The 22,762-nt window shown below is 49.4% G+C and overlaps 1 protein-coding gene across 1 annotated transcript in view; it reads left to right on the top strand.

Annotated features, from left to right (window-relative positions):
- The window catches only part of CACNA1G (calcium voltage-gated channel subunit alpha1 G), a 161,502-nt gene that overhangs the window by 76,507 nt on the left and 62,233 nt on the right, over positions 1-22,762 (top strand). Inside the window, exons 10-13 of the mRNA XM_026090589.1 lie at positions 15,394-15,545; positions 16,143-16,328; positions 17,492-17,606; positions 18,461-18,616. Of these exons, the coding sequence (XP_025946374.1) occupies positions 15,394-15,545; positions 16,143-16,328; positions 17,492-17,606; positions 18,461-18,616 (609 nt within the window). The remainder of the gene's footprint in view (positions 1-15,393; positions 15,546-16,142; positions 16,329-17,491; positions 17,607-18,460; positions 18,617-22,762) is intronic.

A 22,762-nucleotide genomic window follows, 5' to 3' on the forward strand; every position in this document is an offset into this window, starting at 1 on the left:
AGGATCTGYCCATGCAAGCTCTCCGTGCACGGACTGAGGGAGGCAGTGTGCAGCTGGCATCACCCTCCCATCAAGGACTGAAGGCCAAACACTGGCTGTGGGCTCCCAAGAAAAGGCGGCTTGGGAAGGCCCTCTCTGGCATATCCATGCACGTCAAGCTTGCATGAGGTCCATCCTCACTAAAACAGCRTTGGCTTAGAAGCAGCACGGAGATGGTAGGTGCCTTCATGCTGCAGCAGCGGCAAGGCCATCACGGGCCCTACCTATTTTAAGTGGAGGTGTCACATTTGTCCAGGGCATTGGGTTTTCAGCCTTTTCACACTGCCAGGCGCTGCTGTCATCAAGATTTTAGGTAAAAACACCCTAAAGACAACGTGGCTYTCCCATTCCTGTGCTCTGGCTTGGAGAAAATGCAGCGGGAGGCTCCTGGTCTCTGCCTCGGCCAGCAGTGAAATCCCAGTGGGCAGGTGGATGGGAAGAGGCAGATTTCTGTGGTGGTTTTTGGGTAACAAGGTGAAGGGAGCTGATGTGGGGATTCCAGACACTGTGGGTGGTTGCTTTCTTTGACAGCGTTTTGAAACTACTACTGCCCCAGATCCCTTTCTTGCAGGCATTCGGCGTGAATAGCGGAGCTTGTTTTTATTAGTTCATCCGCTTAAAGTGGTGGCAGAGAGCAGAGAGGTGTTTTTCTGTAAACTCAAGAGGCTTATAGTCTGCAGTTTCCTAATCTGACAGTTATGAGAGCGGGAATTAGAGTGGAGAAATGCTGGACCAGGCCTTTCTGCAGAGATTATAAACACTGAAACATATGATTTTTCTTTTACGAGAGCCCTTCCTGAAAGTGCAAGTGCTCAGCCTCGCCAAATTTATCTTCATTGGCTGATTGCTTGCAAAGAAGTGAGGGGGCTTGCGGAGTACTTGACTCCATGCATTTCTGTATTGAGCTCTCTGCTTATTTAATGAATATTTACCTCTTGGGCTTTTCACACCAGGTTGCCCTGGACACACCGAGTTTTATTAGGATAAATACCTTCAGGACGTATTTTATGGTGGTGTGTTAAAAGCTTTGCATTGCTTACCGGCATCTTGCCAGAGGGGAGAGGACATACCAGCAGCTAGTGTGGGTGAGGGAGGATGGCTGGTGGTTACTGTGGGAGGAGGAGGAGGAGGAGGAAGGCTTGTGCCCACCCATGGTTCCTTGGTGGTGTTGGGAGGGATTCACCTCCTCTGAGACCTCCAGAGCATCCTGGGCTTCAAAACGTGAGCTAGGCAGCCGAGCTCCCCTTCATAGCCCGATGGAAGTGTGCTCCTCTGAAGGCTTTGCATCTTGCCTTGGGACAGGCATCCTGGAGAGACCTGCTTTTCTCCATGGAGGATGCCTAGAAGATTAAAAAGTCTTCACAGTCAGTTGCTTAACAGACTTATTAACCAGAGAAGGCCAAGTCTGGGATATTTAGGAAGAGAGTGGTGGTTTGAAGGCATGTTGAAATGAGTGGAAATTGGAAGAGCATTTGAAACCATCACCCATCCACCTCTGGCTGTTCATTTGCATTCACCCACAAGTATTCCTGGCCATGCTGAGCACCCATCACTTTGGGTGCTGAACGGACATAGCAAAAGGCAGCTTATCTGCTTATCTCAGGACCTCTCATCCCAGACCTCTCTGCAGAGCAYGCTCCCCAATGAAGTCAATGACAGCAAATATTTTGCTATCAAATGGCTTGGAGCTTGGGATCTGGGGTTTCTCTAAGCTCCTTCTGACATGACCTACCAAAGCATTTGCTGACTTTCTCACTCAGCATCGGGTTGCTCCCATGTGGTTCATGCCTTTGCGTGAGGGGTAGGTACGTCTGAATGTGTTTAACTCTGCGTTTTCTCCTTTTAGAAGGCTGTGATTCTTGCTTCTCTCATGGCAGCTGTATTTAGTAGGAGGAAACCAGAGCAGCTTTAGGTGCATATAACACTCACCATGTTGCTGCTGCTGGGCAGCAGTGTGAAATTTTCCATCAGGGAAATGACAACCAGATTGCTGCGGATTATTAATGTGACTGCTAAATAGCTTGTTTTTCTACAGAGATGAAGCAAAATGCAGGTAGCAACTATTAGCTTTGGAGAGAGAAATATAAAGGTGATTTAAAGGTAGACTCCGGGGGGTTTAAATACACTGTTGAACCAATTGACTGATTCGCCTTAGGGAGGCAGAGACTCTGCAGTGATATGGGTTCAAATAGTTAGGGCTTTGCAAAAGCATGTTCTGCCACAGAGCAGGAGTAAAATGTGCTGCTAAACCAGAGGGTTTCTCTGATTCTTTTCCCCCCAGCCCTGGCGGTAGGCCAGACTATGTTCCATAACGTGCTGCTTTCTTTTAAAGTCCTTCCTTGGAGTGAAACGCAGAGGCTTAGTACAAGGCGTGATGTTGGACTTCTCTGTAGGGGCAGGAATTCAGCAAGGGCTTCCTTAAGGAAGGGCTTGGGGTTTTGTTTTTGTTTTTAAAATCTGGTTTGCATTGAGCTGCCTGGCTGTTCCGATTTTCCTTGTCTGAACTCACATTATATGAACTATACCCTACATATTCATTTGTTTAAATAGCGCTTGAATTTCAGCCGCTGTCTCTGCAGTGTTTTACCACTGGTAACAAGAGAGAGGCATGATCCAGACTCAGAGGTCCTTCACTGGCCTCTCTGCAGCTGCACAGCTGGAGCTTGTGGATCTAGACTTGGATCTAGATTGGTCCAAAACCCTGATGTCTTTAAAGGAGGGAGGAGGAAACTGCTTCAGACCTTTTAAAAAAACCCTTTTGTTAATTTTTTTAAAAGCAAATTGGACAGTTTACAAGGGCGAATGACTCTCTGGGACAGCACCCAAGGAGAGAAGCACATAATCCATGGGAGGCAATTCTTCAAGGAAGTGAGAAAAGGAAATATCTGACATCAGCCTAACAGGAAAATCGCAAGTGGGCTATCACCAGCTATAGCAATACAGTGTATGCATCCACAAAGCAGCAGTGTCACGAACGTGAGCGGATGCGCAAACTCCCTCTGCAGAAGGCAGGAGTAACCTTTTCAATAACAGCCTAAACTCACGTTAGTATCTAAAGCTTAATTCGTAGCGCATGAAGCTGCAGGGGCCCAGAGTGCATAGCTGTACAAATGATGTAAAGTTGTCCCTGGTAACATTACGATCTAATAACCACTGCAGCATGAAAATATCAACCATCTGTGCCAAAGCATCTAAGGAAAGCTATCTGGCAAAATGGATTAAAGTGCCTTTTTATGTAAACTGTAGAGCCTGGAGAGCATGGAAGCTTCCCTAATCGGAGTTACAGGGTGTCAAATTTTCAGGTATCCAGGGTGATCGAGAGAGGAGGTTAAGGGTCGGTAGCTGCAGCAATATTACAAAATTTACTGGCTTGGAGGAGCCCAGGCTACAGGGTCATCGTTTAACCAGGGACCCAAATGGTATTTATGTACTTCTGACATGAAGTTAGTGCGCAGGGAAGAAGGTATGTGAAAATTATTACCTGTCTGGAACCCCACAACCTCCAGATTTGGTTTGGGCCTTAAGCTAAAATTCAGTTAAAAGAACTTATAAAGTGCGTGTAGCCAGGAGGAGAGGGGAGATGGGCTCGGGCTCAGCCCTGCAGCACAGAGCGCRGCCCCAACCCCCCCTGCAACGGGACAGCCCAGGCGGGACCCCGGGCTGGATGGCTTTAAACACCGGTGCGTGCAGACGYGGCCAGCACGACGCGTGGCTCGCGCAGCGGCTGTGCATGTGCCGGCGGCGGTGCTGGGCTGCCTGGGCTTGGCCCCTACCTGCGACCGAGTTACTGCTGCGCCGGATAAGGAGGCCGAGGCCAGGGAGCAGATCACAGTCTCCGAGTGACTTGCTGGGTGGGTTTGGCTATCTTGACACTCRCGGATTGATTTCTCCGTCTGGCAGAAAATTTTGATTGCTCCATGGTAAGGGGTGTAATGGAGCAGGGCGGCGTGCTGAACGGGTAGGTTGGGCAGGCCGGTGTGCCGGTGCTCGAGGATGCTCCGAAGGAGCTGCCGGCTTAAAAGGAGCCTGCATTAGCGTCCACCGCCTGGGCTGCAGGTTGGAGGGGACGGAGCAGCAGGTCTGCAGTCCAGCTGGGAGTGCTGCCTCGAGAAACCACGGGCRCGCTTGGGATCCGAACTGCTTTAGCTGCAGCCCTTTGAAGTCAAGATCGTCGTAGCCTCCACCAGTGTCGAGCAAAGTTGAATGCTTTGCTGCTGCGCACGTGCGCGGTGGAAGGCAGCTGCGGATTTGTCGGGCGTATCGATGCTGGTCCTTTAACGTCTGTGTGCCAGAATGAGATCTTTCCAACAGGTCTTTCACCTCCCAAAGAGAAGGCAGCTGAATCTCAGCTGCCTCGCAGCTCTCGCAGGGCACATGCTGCCCGGCCCGCGGCTGCAGCCTGCCCRGGGTCTTCCTCGTGCCGCAGTCTCCCTTGCCGATGGCCAGCACAGCAGGTAGCACCGAGTCCTCTCTGACCGYGGCAGCACTGCAGCGGGTCCGTCAGGGAAGCCTGAGCAGCGGTTTCTCTCGTCTGCATGGATCTGTGTCAGGCCGCTGGGTTGTGAAGGACAGGAATCCGTTTTATAAGTATTTTTGGTATCTCTTGCAGCTCTCTCTGGCTCCCCTCCTGTGAGCGCAGGGCAATCGAACCTGGGTGCCGCCGCACTCCTGGGAGGGCAATGCCCGCTCCTGCAGCTGAGCTCCGCGTTTATCCCGCGCTGGTGCGAGCCGGTGCTGCATCCCGCCGCAGCCTGGGCCCTGCTGCTTTATGCCATGCGAGGGCTTGRTAGGAGAGTCCTACTTCCCTCTGCGGTGAAGTTTCTAGTGCGATGATTCCCCGTGWGAATCTAATTCATTAGGCCTTGGTTCAGGAAAGCACTTAAGCATGTGCATGAATCCCGTAGCTCAGCGAGACAACCTTTCCGGGGACAACCTCCCCCAGCTCCAGGGCTCTTCCTGCGAGCCTGCGGGGACGCGCACCCGGGAGGTCCCGTGTCCGTGCAGCGCCTTTGCTTCCTAGAGGTGTCTCCACTTCTACTYTGGTGCATATGCCGTTTCTCTATTTAACTTCATTACACAGCTCCTCTGCCCGGTGCCAGCTCATCTTAGCCAAGTGATCAGTGCTTTGGCAGCGCTGCGAGGCTTTCCCTCCCTCGGAGGCTGTTGTCTTTGCCCAACGCACTGCTTGTATCTACCTGCAACTTAATTTCTCAGCGCTACAGCTGCATAGGGCACTCAGGCCGCAGGAAGAGAAGGTGCCCTATAGATTTGCACATGCTATAGTCAATTAGCTCCTGCGTAACCAGAAATTACTCTTATGAACGGTTTGTTGTTAGAGACTAAGGGAGTCAAATCGATGCTAATAGAAGCTATCAGAACTGTCAGTCACTGGGATCACTGACTTCAAAACTTGTTCTCTGTTTGTTATTGGGGGTAATTCTGTTTATTGACCCCAGGGGTTATTCAGCCTTCTTATTATTTTGAAGAATCTATGAGGTCTTGTAGGAACTTGTGTGTTTTTATTGACTGGATCACAATGCTCTTCTAGAGTAACATGCAAAAATGCAGTGGTGCCAGGGCCCTCCTGTGTATTAGAAAAACAGGCCCTACCCATAAAGTAGACTTTATCCTGGATCTGGAGGTTGAATCCTTTGAAAATTAAGGAAGATTTCATGCAACAGGAAAATGTATGGGGTTTTGGTCAGATAATTCAATTCTCCGGATGCTTTAGGGAAGAACCTATATGGGTTTCTTGACATCTGTCTTCTACTAAAGTTTTCTTCAGTTCCCTGGATGGGAAGCTGTAAGTGTCAATCCTTTCCTGTTAATTTTGTTCAGAGCCTGGAAATACTCAGGCTGCCTTAGATCATATCGCTGCAGCGGATGTTTCAACTGCCRTCAGCACCCTCATGTTATCTCTGCTCAGACAGCCCTGAGAAGAGAATCAGGCTCCGCGAAATGGGAAAATGATGTGCGCTCTCCAAACTTGCTTCATCCCAGCGAGGATGAAAAATCTCTGCTCTCTGCAGACAGGCGCTTCTCCGTGTTACATCTTTGATTATTGCAGGTGTTCCCCCCGGGTGTGAGCTGGCAAACATAGCGAAAGCTTGTGTAGCTTCCCCAATTTACACCAGCAAATGCTTTTGTCTGCAAGTGTTTTGTGCGTGATTTACCAGTGATCAGTCCTCTCCGCCTTTTCCAGCTCTTCTGCTAGAGCTTGGTCCGGCACTGAGGCTGCCCTGGTGTTGCTCCATCCTGGCAGAGCCCCCTTCTCACCCCACCTGGCCCCAAAGCGAGCAGGATGTGACCCAACCGCTGAGTGCTCCTGCTGTGAGGTTGCTTCGGTGTCCGCAGGATTTCTCGCTCTTTGTTATAATTGTTCTTTTGCTGATGTTGGGAAACAAGCAGCTTTTCCCCCGTGGAAGGCAGTCAGCATTAGAGATAGTGTTACCAGTATAAGAAACCCAGTTTCAGCAGAACTGTGCAGGGGCAGCACAGAGACAGCCTTATTCTTTCTTTTTTTTTCCCCCTCCCTCCCCTTGGTACCTTCTCAAGTACTAATGGAGATAAGTTTGAAACTTGGTTTAGATTAACTAGAAATAGAGGGCTTTAAATCTCAAGTACTTACAAGGTGTGACCAAGTGGAAATGCAGCTTTTGTTCGGCTTAAGCTCCTTCAAAACCTGGGCAGATGGATGAGCCAGTTCATGTTTTTCTTGCATTTTCTGGGATAATATTCATCCTGAAATCTCAAGCTGAGAGAGATAAGGAGTTCAAGCAAGAATATCTGCTGTGCCTCCTGAGAGCAGTAAAGAAAGCATAGCCCAAGGGCTTGGAGGAGAGCATGGTTTACTGGTGATATTTATGGCTCCTGGGCAAGGATAATTCATGGCAGATCCSTTCAGGGCTGGCCGGGGCACGGGGAAGCTCAGCCATCGGCCATGGTCACGTGGCAAGCGTGCAGTGGAGGAGAAAGTTGTGCTCCCCTGCAGCCAGAGCGGCACCACATCYGTGGGATCAGACTCCTTCCTCATGAAGGGGTGAGGTCAGAAAGGAAAGTATGTTAATTATAACRGGGAGGAATAAGAGGAAGTTGGAAGAGATGAGAGGACACGGCGGAAGGGGAGTTCCTCTTAGGTAGATAGCTCCAATTTCTCTGAACTGAAAGCTGCTTTCCACTCTTTCTTACAGTATTGCTTGCTGTGGCATCAAATATTCAGTCTCTATTCAGTCTATAACAAAATCTTCCTTTCCCATGCTGTGCTGGGATGAAACCGGACTTGTTCAGTTGTCTGTCAAAGTCATTTTCTTTGTATAAATGGCTATAAATCCTGAACTTCACAGTGGTGCTTTTTCTCCAGCCTGCAGAGCAATGAGCATGCTGCCCTTTCTGTCTATAACCACGCTGGGATGGGAAGGTGGAGCCAGCAGGAATGTGGGATTAATGAGAGATGCAGTCCAGACTCTTCTGGAAGTGAGTGCTTGAGGTCTATCCGGTGATATCCTTCACCCTGGTGTCAGGATGGGTGAAGAGCACAGAGCCTGAGGCAATTCAGGAAGAGGAGAGTGAGAGCCGCTGCAATCCTGCGACTTTCTGAATTGTTTTCCAGAGGGAGAATTTTTTCCTTTTGGCAAAGGATCAGTAGAGAAAGCGTATCAGTGTATCAGGCTCTGATTAAGTGGAGCTCAGGTTAGAGCTGCCGGACCCAAGGCAATAGCTAAAGCTAAAGCTCAATTCCTTATAAGGAGCCTCAAAGACAATGAATGTCGTTGCTGAAAATATGTGTGGATTGAGTTTCTATTTATAAAAGAGCAAGCGGCTCTGTAGCTAAGAGGAGTTATATTTACTGAAGGGGACTGAAGTGTTTTTTTGGATGGCCATAGCTCAATAGAGCTTCTGAAGTCTGCCTAACCTTGTCCAGGGCCAGCAGGAGCTCTGCAGAGCAGAGCCTGCAAGCTGCAGTCAACCTCCCAAAGCTGCTCAGGAGCTTGATGGACACCCAGGCCCGGGGGAAATAACGAACTGTGTGGCTGAAACGAGGGAGAGGCAGTTAGAAGACTTGYTGGCCAACTGGAGGACAAAGCAATGAAATTGAAAACAAAGCATGGCAGGTCAAGGTGGTTTCTGGTATAAAAAGTCCCGTTGGTAGCCAAAGTGTAGAAGGTCGTGGTTTACCTGTGGTAGGTAGGGCCAGCTCCTGRGCCCGGCCGGTCAGCAGAGAAGTAGGAGGGTGCAGGTGATGATTCCCTGCACTTGAAAGCTGGTGAACAAGCTCTGAGGCTACAACTAGCTTTAATGAGATGTTTGCTTAGTTTGAGCATGCAGCAGGAGAACTACTTAGCTGTAACACAGTGCTGGCTGTGTCTCCTCATCTCCTTTTCGCAGACTGATTGAGTTGAAAGAACCGTTGATTAAACACCTGGAGCGGACCAAGAGGCATGTCAGTTTGAGGAGCAGGGCAAATCTCGTGCTTGTGGGTCCTGTTTGATTTTTCTTATGTATGTATATTAAAAAAAAACTACAAGTGATGAGTCAGTAAAATGTTGTTGGTGTTTCCTGGGAAATAGCTGAGGTCGTTATTTTCCTCCTGTGGTATTTTTCCTTAGTTGCCATGGTAATGATTTCAGGAGGCTTTCTTCTGCAGGAGTGAGAAGTTTTCACGGTCTTCTGGATGCGCTCTCAGAAGCGGAGCCCTCGGGATCAGAAGGGATCTGCCTTCTGGCTGGTTGCCCCCTCCGGACTTTTGCGCTGTGGCAAGACAGAAGTCTTGTAATGTTATATTTTATTGTTAGCTAGATAGAGAGGAGATCTCTTGGGGGCATCTGCGCTTTTGTTCAGCTGTCCTGGGGCGAGAGGCAAGGCAGGACCAGAATTCACCGTGGCCTGAAGCTCACTGTTGAGGCCAAGAAGAGGGAAGGGATCCTCGCTGGACGTGCCCACGTGCACGGGGCTGGATGCAGGTCTGATGAAGTGCCTGCACTGTAGCACAGTCATTTTCCTTTTATGCGTCACAGCTGGAATGAGGTAGGAATAGAGGCCAGCTAGGTCCCACCTCATCATCTGCCCCCAAACCCCCCTTGGTGTTAGCCAGCGTGCTTTCACACAAGCAAACAAATGTACTTGGACATTTAATATCTCCTTAGAGAGAAGAAAACTTGGAGAGGAACTTTGCCACCTTCAGTGCACTATCAGCCACAGCAGACTAGGGACAGCAGCCGATCTCGGGCTAACAGTGTGAAGGCACCGGAGCTGTTCTTTGTGTCCCAGGAAGCCTCATGAGTTTGTGACCCTTCATCAGTGCTCCCGGGTGGTGGCCATGGCTGGCCCACCCCAGGGAGCAACAGGGAGTGAAGGAGCTCCCCAAGATGCGTGCCAGGGTGCTGGGCTGTGTTTCATCATCCAGCAGGACTGTGAACTACCTCAACCTGTGCTTTTAATGATTTCGGCCTCAGTCCTGCTCACTTTGGATGACATTTCCCCACTCGTTACCTTCAGCCTTGCTTGCTCAGAAGCCACTTTGGAGCCCTGTACACAGACCTGACAGAAGGGAGCACCATGTTCTGCCGTCTCATACCTGGGTGTAAACACAGCACGTAGCTTCTGCCAGCTGCAACCTGGCTCAAGAACTTCTCCTAAGTTTTAAATAGATAAATAAAATGCCCTACAGCCCTATTTCTGAATGCTGAAAAAGGGCAAGGTGCTGGTCTAGCTCTAAGGAACTCCTTGAGGCAACATTTAGTAATCAGAGATGTTCTTCCCTTGCCTGCTTTTTGCTCAGAGGTGCCCCTGGACCATATTGGTGACAAGAGCCTGGGGTGACCCAGGTGGGACTGGTCACCTCCTGGACTCCCAATGTCTCTAGAGTCTTTGCAGCAGGCGAGAGAGAAAGAAATGCCCTTATGCAGCACGCTGTGGTCCAGCGAGGGACACCCTGCTGCCACAGCACACACGTGATGTCAAGCTTGACTCTGCCCAAAAAAACCCCAGAGAAGAAAGAAACGAATCAGATGCCGTTTTGACACACGTGCAGAATAGAAATGCAGCTGGCTCCGAGTAGCAGTGGTGAGTTGTTAAAGACTCCCAACCCCTGGAGCACAGGAGGGCCTCGCTCGAGGGGGAGAGCCGCTGCTGTGCGTGCGAGTACGTGGCAAGAAAGGGCCAAGAGAAGATTTCTGGGTGCTCTCGACCAGCCCTTGCAGAGGAATGCTTGCTTCTGTGCAGCGCAGACCTCCGGGTCGTCCCTCACCACCTCCGAGCGCTCGCAGTTCGGGATGCCCCTCACCGCCATCCGTGCTGGGCAGCCCCGTCCGAGACCTCCAGGCAGGGTGCAGGTGGCAGCGGCACTTCGGGTCCAGCCGCGCGGGGCTGCCTCCCGGGGAGCCGCCAGGTCYGCTCGCCGTGCCGTGTTTGCGAGCGATGCCGCGCTGTCTTTTCAGATTTTATGTGCTGCCAGCGCTTGTCAATGTACTGTTTGGTACGTCAACAAATGGACGCCACCCAAACGCAGAGCTAACAGGGAATGATTTATCCAGGACACTACGTCTGCGTGTCCAGATATCCTGGAAACAAAATTCAGTGYTTACCAAAGACTCGCTGGAAGAGCTGGTATTTCATGCCGCAGCTGAATCATGCTTGTATCTCGCTTGTTTTGGGTGTTACTCATTTAATCATAGCAAGCTTTCCTTTTAATTAGTCACTGCTGCTGCTGATGAGAGAATTAGCAGAAGCTGCTGTTAGTGGGGAATCGTAATCTATGGCAGATGCCCTCAAATCAAACCGGTGGGCAAGGAGCGTCGTGCTGCAGATAAACCCCGTGTTTGGCACCTTGCTCCTGCCTGTGGACCTGCGTAAAGACTGTCCTTGYTGGCGCTCGTGGGGCCTGGTAGGGCTTCCTTACCAGGTGCGTAACCAAAGCCAAAGCCGGTTCATTTTTCCAGCTATATTGTTTGGCCAAAAGAAGGACGTTACCTCCCCTGAGGTTGCAGCACTTGGTGGGGAAAGGCTCTTGCTCTGGTGCGTGCTGCTTCCCCCCGCGCTTGGCGGCGGAGCCTCGGAGCTGGGGCCAGGCCAGGAATCTTTGACTCTCCCAGGTACGTGCTGTTGAGAGCTGGTCAATGGCATTTTGATTAGGCGGTTATTGTCAAAAAAGAGCAATTTATCAAAATTGAAGCTGTTCCTAGGAGGGGAACAGTTTCAGTGAACACTGTGTTTCAAAAAAGAAAAAAAAAAAACTATTGAAATATGCTGTCTGAAATATTTGAAAATTTGAAACATCCATTTGAACATTTTGGGAACAGAAAGTTCCATGTTCTTCAAGCTGACTTTTATTTATATTTTTTAATTTCGTTTGATTTATAGAAAAGAACAAATGGATAAGGGAATACAGGCTGGAGCGGAGAGGAGGGCTTTCATGATTTCAGAGTCAAAGCGCTTCAGTTAACCACATCTGAAACTTTTCACTCGTGTTGGGGATGGGATGCCAATTTTAATTCCCACGGGATGGAAAACCCGCTTTCCTGCTGTATTTTAATGACGTATAAGGAAAGATGTCTCGGACGTGTTTGTGATCTCTCTAGGGCAGAAGCATCTTCTAAACAGTATTGTATATACGCATATAGATGATCTTGGAGATCTCGTAGCGGAGGTTATCAGAGCTGCCGCTCGGCGTTTGAACCCCTGTTTCCCAGCTGGCGATGCCCATCCCTGTAGGCAGGTTGCAATCTCAGCCCGCCTCGATCTTTATAAATGATTTCTGAGCAGGCGAACGCGGCGCTGCCGGCGGGAGGCTCAGCCCCGAGCCCCGCCGGCCGAACGCGGGCGCTCCGTCCTCGCGGGCCGGGAGGCGTCCGCGGGGAGGCCGTGGCTCGGAGGCGAGCACGCCGCGGCCGGCTGCAGGGATCCTCCGCGTGACTCGCGCTGCCCTGTCCCGATCGCCCGGAGCTGCCTTGCTCCCGGAGCAAAATAAATCCTCGATCCCAGCTGGGCCTGGCTGCAGCGCGCTCCGACCGGCGCGACGTCGAGCGGCTTCGCCTCTCCTTCCCCTGCTGAAGCCGCCTGCGCCACGGCGTGCCGTTTTTGTTCTTCGTGGCGGAGGCAGCAGGTTATTTTTTCTAATGTCGCCGCTTCTAAAGGCTGCCAGGCCCCCGCGAGCGCTGCCGCCTCGCCGGCTCCTCTTGCCGGCGCTGCTGCGGCCTCGAGCCTGCGCCAAGCCCTGGCGCTGATCGCAGCCGGCGCTGCTGCGGGCCCTCACTTCTCCGAGGTGAGGCGCAGCAGCATCTGTCGGGTGAAGCCCTTCGGAGCGGGGGGTGATCGTTAACAGCGCGCTCCGGCCCCGGCTGGCGTGAAGCGACAAGCCAAGCTGATTCCCACCGACAGGTTCCCCGGATTTGTCTCTTCTTGCCGGGGCCAGACCTAAACAAAAGCCGGTGTGCCAGATGCAGTGGGATTAGATGCTGCCTGGATAGGTGCCCTTAACGGCTTGCTCCGTGCATTCCTTTGGCGTGGTTGGGGAGCTCTCCGCGCTTTCCCTGGGTGCAAAGYGGTTGCTGGTGATAAGGGGTTTGGCTGTGAGCCCAAAGCCCCCCTGGGAGGCAGTCCTGGCCCATCGCTGGCTTCCAGCCGGGAGCGCTTTGGGGCACTGCAGGCGCAAGTCCTGCGTCGTGCGTGGCTCCCCTGACCCAGGGCCCGTCTGTGCTGTGACAACCATTTYCATCCAGATTCACAAGGCCCGATAAAAGCTTCAAGCAGAAGGTGCCCGGCAAGTGCAAAGTTCCATTAATGCAGTTTATTAACGCAAAATCACTGCCTTGGCTGGTGAGGCAATGATTTGTCCCCCTGGGAAGGGGTGCTCTGGCTGCGGAGASCAAGCCGTGCTCTGTTTTGCTGGTGCGTCGAGAGCCGCAAGTGCGTTGTGCCAGCGGGGCCRGGTATGCCGGGCCCCATCGGCCGGCGGAGCGGGGCTTGCGCAGGGGCACTGCCATCCCCGAGGGGGTACGGCAGAGCAGGAGTCAGCTTCTGCGCCCCCTTTATCGGTGGTGGTGGATGAGGAGGAAAGCTTCCAAGAGCACGTTTCTTTTCCCGACAATATTGCTGTCATGATGATAACAGCACAGTCTACCATGGTGCTCTTGCGRTTATGAATGAGTTGGCATTTTTGGTGACTAATGTAGACTTCTAGCTATTTTAAATTGTCCTGAGGAGCAACTTGACTTGTTCACGGCCTATTTGTTGCTTTATCTCTGAGTGCTCCCAGACATATATAATTTTAAGCCAGGGCTGTGTTTAATATTCTGAGCTAGAGCTTTGTATTTTTAACTCTAGATCAACAAGGAAGCGATGTGGACTGTGTGTCAAGTGCGTGTTTGTCAACCTCTAGCCGAGGGATCTGCTCCTTGGTGGGAGCGATGGGTGTAAAACCCCACGTGCTGGGATGTGAATTGATATAACCCTTTATTTTCTTCCCCTCTGGTTTCTCTATCTCTTCTCCTTTCCCTTCATTTGTAAAATTCACTGTTTTTTGCGAGGCAGCTTCTTTCATGGTTTAGCTCCCTTATTTTGCCGTAAAGGGAAAAAACACTGGAGATGTTTGAGACATAGGAAGTGTTTGAACCATTTTCTGCCTGTAACTTTTTCTTTTCGATGCTGCCATTTCTCCCTCTGCTAGCTGAGGACTGCTGTTTTGTTGCACTAAACCCCCACCAATATCAGTGCCAGTCCCCAGGGATCGCTCTACAGTGTCAAGATAACATCAAAAGAGTTTGGGTCCCCGTCTGTGGAGTAACCCTTGCGCTGGGCTGGAGGAACTTGAGCTAACAGGGCCTGGAAGGCTGTTCCCGGAGGCTTTGGTGCTAAGAAACGAAAAAGAAAAATTAAATGCCCACATGCATTTCTCTGTTTATTTGTCCAGCGTATATTTGTGAAGCCTTTGGTTACTATGGTTTCTTGGTGCTCTGAAACGCAATCGATGAGGCACTGAGCAAGGTGAAGATGATATCCTTGCCTTGCCCTTCTTCCCAGGTAGTGGGTTGGGATTGGGACACCTCATGTCCAACTCTGCAGCTTGTGCTACAGCGGGACCAAGTTGTCGTGTCAGGTCCTGACGGGTTTTAGGAAGTTCTTGTTCCTGCTGTTGGCCAGCCATGAAGTCATTTTAGTACCATTAGTTGGTGGGAGCAGTCAGGAGCTAGCCCATGAGCATCCCACGTTGGCTTGGGTTTGTTGCTTCGCTGCCGTGTATGCGCTTGTAAAGCTGGCTGTAAACCACCATAGTGTCTAGGCATCTGAAGATGCAGGTGGTTACCTGTGGGAATTTAGAAAAGTATGTATATGAATTAAGGCCAAACTACCACTTAGAAGAAGAATCAAGTACCCAATATGTTTCAGGTGTTTTGCAAAATATTCCAGCCCACTGCCTCTTGGCGCTCCTCAATATTGTCAGTTTGACCCCACAGCCATCTCTCAGCAGGATGTTGCTCTCTATTTTAATGCAACTTTTAAGTAGATGCATGAAGTTGCATATACATTAGGGGTTTAAATTGGGAGAGTGACTCTGGTATTACAAATTCTATTCCTATCTTTGCCACTGACTGAGATTATGATCCTAAATGGGCTACGCCACCATTTTTTATCTTCTGCCATATGTTTTCCAATAATGCACGCCCACCCRCCGTGGAAAGTGCAGCGCTTGATGTCTGTAGGCATTGTTGGGAACCCTCCGTGAAATATGGTAGAAAAACATGAAAGGTATTAATTTAGGTCTAAGATTACTGGAAGTCTGTTTGTGCTTTTTTTCATACCTCTATTTTTAGTTTGCCAGTCTGAAATACTAGGATTGGGCCCTTTTCTCAGTAGCAACATTCAGGGCTTCCTGATTATCAGGTTTTCTGAGGCATTTCAGTTAAAGCACCTAAAATCACCAACTGCTTTTGAAAGTCTTATCAAGTCTTTGATAAGATACTAAATGAAAAAGCAGGCTTGTAATTATCAGAGAAAACATTTCAACTTTCCTTTGTGTATAAGGAGCATTGGTACGGAGGCTATGAAAATGTTAAGACTCTGCACATGACACTTCTACATAAACCTCCTGTGGTGGTGCTAAAGCTGTGATTAACATGAAGTCTATGTCTGGATTTCCCCCTTCAATTTATAATGGGTATATAAACCTTAAATAGTATGTTTCTTATCTTCTCTCTCCTGGGGTTTAAGTTTGCTATTGCCTCTTTCCTGTCATACCATTTGCATCAATGTTTCTGCACTTAAAATGTTCAGTCTTGCTCTGTTTCCGAGTGTACATTTGCACATGCCAAACAGAGCTGTTTTGCTTACCTTGTCCCTTTCCTCTCATTCTTTCCCCAGCCGGAGGAGCTTACCAATGCCCTGGAGATCAGCAACATAGTCTTCACAAGTCTCTTTGCCCTGGAGATGCTGTTGAAAGTCCTCGTTTATGGTCCTTTTGGCTACATTAAGAATCCATACAACATCTTTGATGGGATCATTGTGGTGATTAGGTACAGACTCAGAGCTTTCTTTACGTGTGTTTCCCCTCATTTGACTGTTTAATTAAAGCACAAGGTAAGGGAGAGTGGGCATAAATACCTTCCTATGACACTTTATACTTATCTGCTGTAAATTAGTCCATGTAGAGAGACACACACAAGCACTAAAATACATCCTTGGGGTGGTTTTGTGGTTGTTTGAGAGGAGCCCAAGCAGAAAGCTACCAGTCCAAATGAACTGGGAAAGTCTAGGATCTGAAATGCAGGGAAAAAGAGAAGTCTAGGGAAAGCCCGGGAAAGTCTAGGCTCCAATACAATCAGTGTCCAATTAAGTAGCTGTCTGGTTGCTTGGCACATGCAAAGACTGTAACTGCACCTGCAGTCACTGATTTGTAGYGTGTTTTTGACGCTCTAGTGGGACTCTGCTCTTGGCAGATCCGGAGCTTGTTCAGCTTCCAGGAGGCGCTGGCAGTGCGTCTCTGCCCGGGACGGCTTCCTGCTTTCCAGCCTCTTTTCTCTGAATTTCACCCTCTCTTTGGCTTCCTCTCTGCCGTGGTTTTGTGTTAGACGCTGCCTTTTCATTCTGCAATGCCCTTTTTTTCCCCTCAGCGTCTGGGAGATAGTGGGCCAGCAAGGTGGGGGGCTCTCAGTCCTGCGGACGTTTCGGCTCATGCGGGTTTTGAAGCTGGTCCGCTTCATGCCAGCCCTCCAGCGCCAGCTCGTTGTCCTCATGAAGACCATGGACAATGTGGCCACGTTCTGCATGTTGCTGATGCTCTTCATCTTCATCTTCAGGTGAGTGCTTGGGGAGTGCTTCTGACCTCCAATCCTGAAGCAGGACTGAGCAGCAGGCAAGAGGGACTCGTCTGAGCTGAACGGTCCCAGAAGCAGCTTTGCTGGCCAGCACTGGTGAAGGGCTTCCTGCCCTGACTAAGTTCTCTTAACTCTGGCCAAATGAGACATTGATCTTTGCAAGACGATTTGCAAGGAGCATCTTTCAGCTGGATGATTCCTTGATATCACTCCAAGACAGCTGCCCCAATACTTATGGGCTAGCAGAAAGCCTTGTGCTAAAAATACTGCCAGGGAGAGGGCAATGTTCCTAAAATGAAGTTGGCTTCTCTCTGTGCCCTGTTCTGCACTGGTGGTTCTGCTCTTACATGATCTCTCCTTTTGATAAGAGAGGTTCTGCAGTGGAAATATTAGAAATAGACTTGGACTAACCCCAAATATTTGGATTTTGGTCTAGATTTTGAAGAGAGCCTGTCTTTTTATAATAGCCAACTCTGTTGCTGTTCCAACAATTGAGACGCTGAGCAGGCTGAAGAAAGCCAGTCTCTTCAGTGGAATAATGTTCCTTTCCCCAGTGCAACTTTTCACTCCAAAACACCATTTGCTGCCATGATGCTGAGTAGAGCTGTGAATAATTTGATTATTCAGGTTACTGGCCAAAAGCTGGGGAAAACAAATTATTCTTTTAGCATCAGTCTAAAATGAAAGGTATTCTGTTTTCTTGTCAAAATGGAAAAAGTTATTTCAGGTCACCTGATGTGTTTCATTCAGGCATTTCACAGAAACCCTTTTTGTCTTTCTAATTCAATTTAGACACATTTTGCTGAAAATGTGTCATTGCAAAACAGAAAGTCAAAACATTTTGTTTAGAAAATGTTGAAACAAAATGTTTTGACTTAAAAAACAAAGAAAAAGAAGAAGGAGGAACAGACATACTTCTTGGCTGAAACCGTTTGACAGATTTGACCCAAATTCACAATCGGTTTGCGTGATCTCGTCGTGCATTTTTCAGCGAACAAATGATTCATCTTAAAACACAACGCAAAAAAAAAAAAAAAAAAAGCCCAGCTGAAATCCAGAGACATATTAAACCCTGCTGTATGGTTTTTGTTTTGTTTTTGTTTACTGTCATCTTCTGTTCAGCCCTTGCTTTTTCTCACATGCAGCATCCTGGGGATGCACCTCTTTGGCTGTAAGTTTGCTTCAGAGAGAGACGGCGACACTCTGCCAGACAGGAAGAACTTTGATTCCTTGCTGTGGGCTATCGTCACAGTTTTCCAGGTACAAAATGGAAAACCCCACAACAAATGTGCATTTGGAGACTGCGAGGGTGTGGGGTTGCTTTCCAAAGCATCATACAGAGCTCAGTGAAACTCCTTGCCATGGAAGGGGGAGGACTCGAGCCACAAGTGAGGGAACGTAAGGAGTTTCAGACAACATTAGAAAATAAATCGTAAAGCCGGCGAGGGGGGAGCCGCAGAGGTAGGAGGCTTTGCATTTGCAGGGAGCTCTGGAGAGGTTACAGGCTGGCTGGGATCTTTGCAGAAGGTGGAGGCTCAACAGAGGAGAGCAGGGCCATTTGCAATGATATTGCAGCAATGAACGAAACCTGTTTTAAGCCCATAACTTATATGTGTTGTTTTTGCTCTAGCAACTCTGAGCTCTGTATTCGCTGGGTCTTTGGAGGATGTTTAGCTGTTCTGGCCAACTGTAGGAAGCATCATTCATGCGACGTTGCAGTCACCTACGGCCAAAGGCGTCCTTTGGTGCTGGTTGGCATCAGGGTGCTTTGGTAGGGTCGGTACCCTGGGGCGGCATGGGAGGCAGTCGCTTTGGTCACTGCCCCGTTTCTTCTCTGACTCAAGTGGTGGCCTGGGCCAGATTTGTCCTCCAGAGCCTCTTTCTGCCTTATCTTTTGGGCAAGCAGAAGGGTGAACTCTTTCTGATGAGGTACTGTGCCGTATTCAAATGCGTAGTTAGGGCTGTGGTGGATACCCCAAAGGAAGGGCGCTTGTCTGCGTGCGGCGGCTGACCAGCGCCTCTGCCCATCCAGAGCCCAGATACCCAGCCAGGCCTGGGGAAAATGGCTTGCTTTCCTTGGGTATCTTCATTTTCCTGATGCCCTTTCTCTGCAGATTTTGACCCAGGAAGACTGGAACAAGGTCCTGTACAACGGCATGGCGTCCACCTCTTCCTGGGCTGCTCTCTACTTCATCGCTCTCATGACGTTTGGGAATTACGTTCTCTTTAACCTGCTGGTGGCCATCCTGGTAGAGGGTTTCCAGACTGAGGTAAAGTCCTGCTACTCGTGCCTTTGTTTTCTTCTAAAATTTCAGGGCCTCCGTATCCTGGAATATGATTTATGAAATGTTTATAAAAGTGGTACATGAAAAGAGCTGGGGAAAAATGAGGTCTTCCTTTTTCTTTTTTTTTTTTTTCCTTCTTCTTAGCCAAGGCACAATTTAATACACCAAGCCCTTTAGCTGAGCTTAAATGAAAAGCATTGTTAGCATTAATACAACACTGAACTTCAGCGGTGAGTCAGTCCCTGCCGACGGAAGAACTGCTATGACAGTGTCTTTGAAACAGTTTTCGCTGTGTTTGCGAGCCAGATTAAAAGCCCCTCCTGAAAAGTTATGCAGGCTGCTAAGAGATTAGGGCTGTGATTACCTTTTTGATGGTATGCGTTCACGGCGCTCTTCCCGTTTCCAGCACTGCAATGCTCTGCGCTTTTTAACCTACTTTATTTCTAGTCTCTGCCGGCTGCTTCCTCAGGCTGGGAACCTCCATGAAGCAGCCCGGACTCCCATAGGTTTTCACGGAGGTGACTCCAACCTAACCTTTCTTCTCATCATACTGTCGTCCTAAGTGAATGAATGAGCTTGTCACCAAGTGCCCAGAGTGGGTGCCTGTGACTGCCCAGTTCTCTGCAAAAACTGTCCAGTTGAGCAAAATTGTCAGTGAGGAGGGCGAGAGGGGACCTTTATGCCCTGCCCAGGGGTTTCGAGAGGTGAACGTAACCTGACGCTGCTCACCAGCACCTGACTGTGTGGGCTGTGTTTTTACACAGTACGCCTGATTCTTTTTCTTTGTTTTAAGTGTGCTGGGGTGACTGCATATTATTTAAGATTTGCCACTTGTCTATCATAATATTCTACCACTCTGAATCATTATGCACAGAACCTTTTTTAAGATTATTGTTTTGGAGCGCAGTTCAGGGTTGAATCTTAGAGTTGTACCAGGAGATGGCAAGAAGGAAATTTTTTTTTTTTTTTGGTATCGTCTCTCTCCATGTTGGTGCTTTTATTTTTAATCGTTCCTGTTGTGGCTGCTTCTCTCTGTAAATCACCTCTCCTGTCCCCTCGGCGGAAGGGAAAGGTCACTGTCAGGCTCTCCTGAATAGCACCGTGTCCCCTTGCCTGAGTGAGAAGAGTTAAAAAGCTCCTGGTCTGCTCGTGATGACCAAGCCCGTTGATGCAGCAGCTTCTCATGCTCGCTGCCGAGCAGCACCTCCCGGCCAGCGCTCGCTGGGGGCGGCCGTTGCCACCGGTCCTCGTCTCAGCCCGGCTGGGCGGCCCTGTCTCACCGGGCTGCAGCTTGTCTCGTGCTCTCTTTGCAGCCAGCCCAAATGCCAGTATTGGGGCATAACTCCCTGTAAACCCGTGTCTCGGCTTAGCGTGCAAGCAATTCTGTTCAGATAACCGTATCCTTCAGGGTGCATCCTCCCTGGCGTCAGGGAGGGCTTGGGTCAACCCAAATTTGCTTTCAGCTTGCCCTTGCAGCCGGGCAGGGGGGCTGGCGCAGCGGTGGGGGCTGAGCCCGCTCCCGGGGCAGGACTGGCACCCCGTGGCGTGGTCTGGGCTCCCCCAGCTGCTCTCTCGCTGGTAGGTTGCTTAGGCGGTTAAAGCCAGCTCCAGTATTTCCATGTGAGCTGCAATTGTGCTTTAACTGCAGCATAAACAGACCTTAACAGTGTAAATCGTGGAGTAATTTCTGATTCAGGATTGCACTCATATAACATGCTTAACTTGAAGCCAGCGGCACTTAAGCCTGTATTTAAAGGCAGGCACAGGTCACAGAGACCAGAATCCCGGGCAGGTTCCAAAGTCCAAATTCCTCTCCGGCTGTGGGGGCGTAATTCTACCTCACCACGGCAATTTCAATGAACTTGCACCAGATTTATGTAATTTGTGACTCTGATTACAGCGTGATTACAGTGCTATTTTATATCGCAGGCTTTTATAATGGCATTTTAATAATAATCTTCCCACCATGCCCTTGTTATTCTGAGTTCTCACTGCTCCTCCAGTAAGTTGAAATATGATGAAGAGATAGCTGGGCTCGACCCAAGTTTTCCGCAGCAGACAGGGAGAGCAAATATCTGTTGGAGGTCACGAGCCTGATCTCCGAGAGGTGTAAGTAAGCATTACTGCCCTGCCTTCAGCAGAGACAGGCTTTCACCCACCAGACCCGGCCTCGCTCTTTTATGTTTATTCAGCTTTGCTGGTGTGTAGCTTTTTAAACATACCTCATCCTCATTTTTGCTAGCAGGCGTACAAAGAACCCTCTCCTAAGCAAAATTAAGAGAGAGATCATCTCTCATTGTAAACAAAACCCAGCTAGGCTCTCCGGCGGCTGCGCTTGACCCTTTCTGCGTTGGGTTTTTTTTCATTCTCCTTCAGCTTTCTGGGCTGAAACACAATCTCAGGGCTGCTGTCTTTATCTCCCCGCTCCTTGACTGCCTTTCCTCAATCTGCAAGCACCTCGTTAATTTTAGTGCATGGCTTTGCAGCCCGCCGTTGCTAGGCAGCAGATGTATATAAGCAGTTAAGAAACAAAAAGAACCTGTTCCAAACTTTAAATCCGGAGCAATATATTTTGCAGGGTTGGGTTTCTATCTTTTTTTTTTTTTAATTTATTTATTTTTCTTGGTAACCTGCTTCTCTCATGCAAAAGGCACATGCAGGATTTTATGCAACGTGGGTATTTTTGAATGTGCATTCTTTGAATTAGCTCGGGTTTGGCGTTCGTGCACGAATCCCCCGTAGCTGGACGACGGGGAAAGTGAGCAGAGCGCCTCCATTTGATAGAGCCGCAAGCTCGAAATTGCTGCCTGAACCATCAGGTCCCTGCCCTGGGGATTTACCTCCGAAGCAAACACTGACTCCTGGTAAGAGAGCTTTTTGTTAGACATAAAGCTCCTCTCCTGGGGGACTCCCGGATAATATTATCTCCAAAGCCTATTCTTCCATTGGTAATCCTCCTGGTTTCGTGTCCCCTTGTCCCCAGCAGCCCTCACTTGTGCATTTGTTTCTTTTCCTTTGTTGTGCCCCTCACGCGGCCCAGGGCCTGCCATGTGCCAGGGTCGGCTGGTTGGCGTTCAAGTCCTTCCACGCTTTCCTCCGTAGGAAAGACATAACCCGCTCCCTGGAGTAGCATCAGAYCTTGTATACGTAATCTGAGAAAACAGAACTTGGACTTCTGGGCTTCAGCCAGAGGGAACAGGCCATTTTCTCTTGTTCGAGCCTTTGGATTCTGTTTTTGTTGCATCCCTTACCTTTTACATTCCTATCAGTTTCATTGGGRTTATTCTTGAGAAGGAAACATTTTTCCGTGTTTTCTCTTTGGATGGCTTTTCCCTGTCTCGCTCCCTCTCTTACAGCCAAAGGCTTTAAATTAAGTGTCCATTACATGGCTAGCAAGACACTGTTGTCCTGGTCAGGTCCAAAAGTTGATCAGTCTTTCTTAAACTTTTCATCCCAGTCTACAGTGGGATGAGTCTTGCATCCCAYGCAGCAACTGGAGGAAAAATCCAGTGCCAAATAGACAAGAAATTAAGCCAGTTGGATACCCTGTGCCTTGCCACTGTTGTACACAACTCTCACATAGGTCCGGGACCCAGAAAAGGGGTCCACGYGCTGGTACCATGCATGCTGTGCAGATCCTTCCCACAGGCCCTCAGCAAGCGGCTGGGTAGAAAATCCTGCTTTTGGACCTGCCCATGCGCTCCCCGACGTGTTTGGAGAACCCCTGAATGCCACTAGGRAAGGGAAGGCCCAAAGAGGAGGTTAAAAACCTATGCTTTCCAATTGGGTAGGGAAAAGCAGATTTCTGGTGCTGTGAGAAGGTGCTGGAACCACTCTTTAGACGAAGCCGCAGAGGGATCGTAGCCCTGCTGTCTGCAGCCTCCGACTGATTTCAGGGAGATCCAAATCGCATCCCCAGGTGTGCTTCCCCCAGGGAAGTTCTAGCTGGGCTGAGGAAGGAGCCGAGCCTACATGGTTTATGATGGCTTTCCTTAAATGAGGTATTTCACCTGGCTGTAAGAAGACCGATATTGTGTTAATCAAACATTCATTAAAAGCCTGCATTGCTGCTTAATGACAGCATAATAAATAAAGAACCCATTATGCAGCTGCCAAAAAAAGAAAATCATG

This window comes from Apteryx rowi, unplaced genomic scaffold (genome assembly GCF_003343035.1).
Source record: "Apteryx rowi isolate R43461 unplaced genomic scaffold, aptRow1 scaffold_86, whole genome shotgun sequence".
In the NCBI taxonomy this organism is placed as follows: Eukaryota; Metazoa; Chordata; class Aves; order Apterygiformes; family Apterygidae; genus Apteryx; species Apteryx rowi.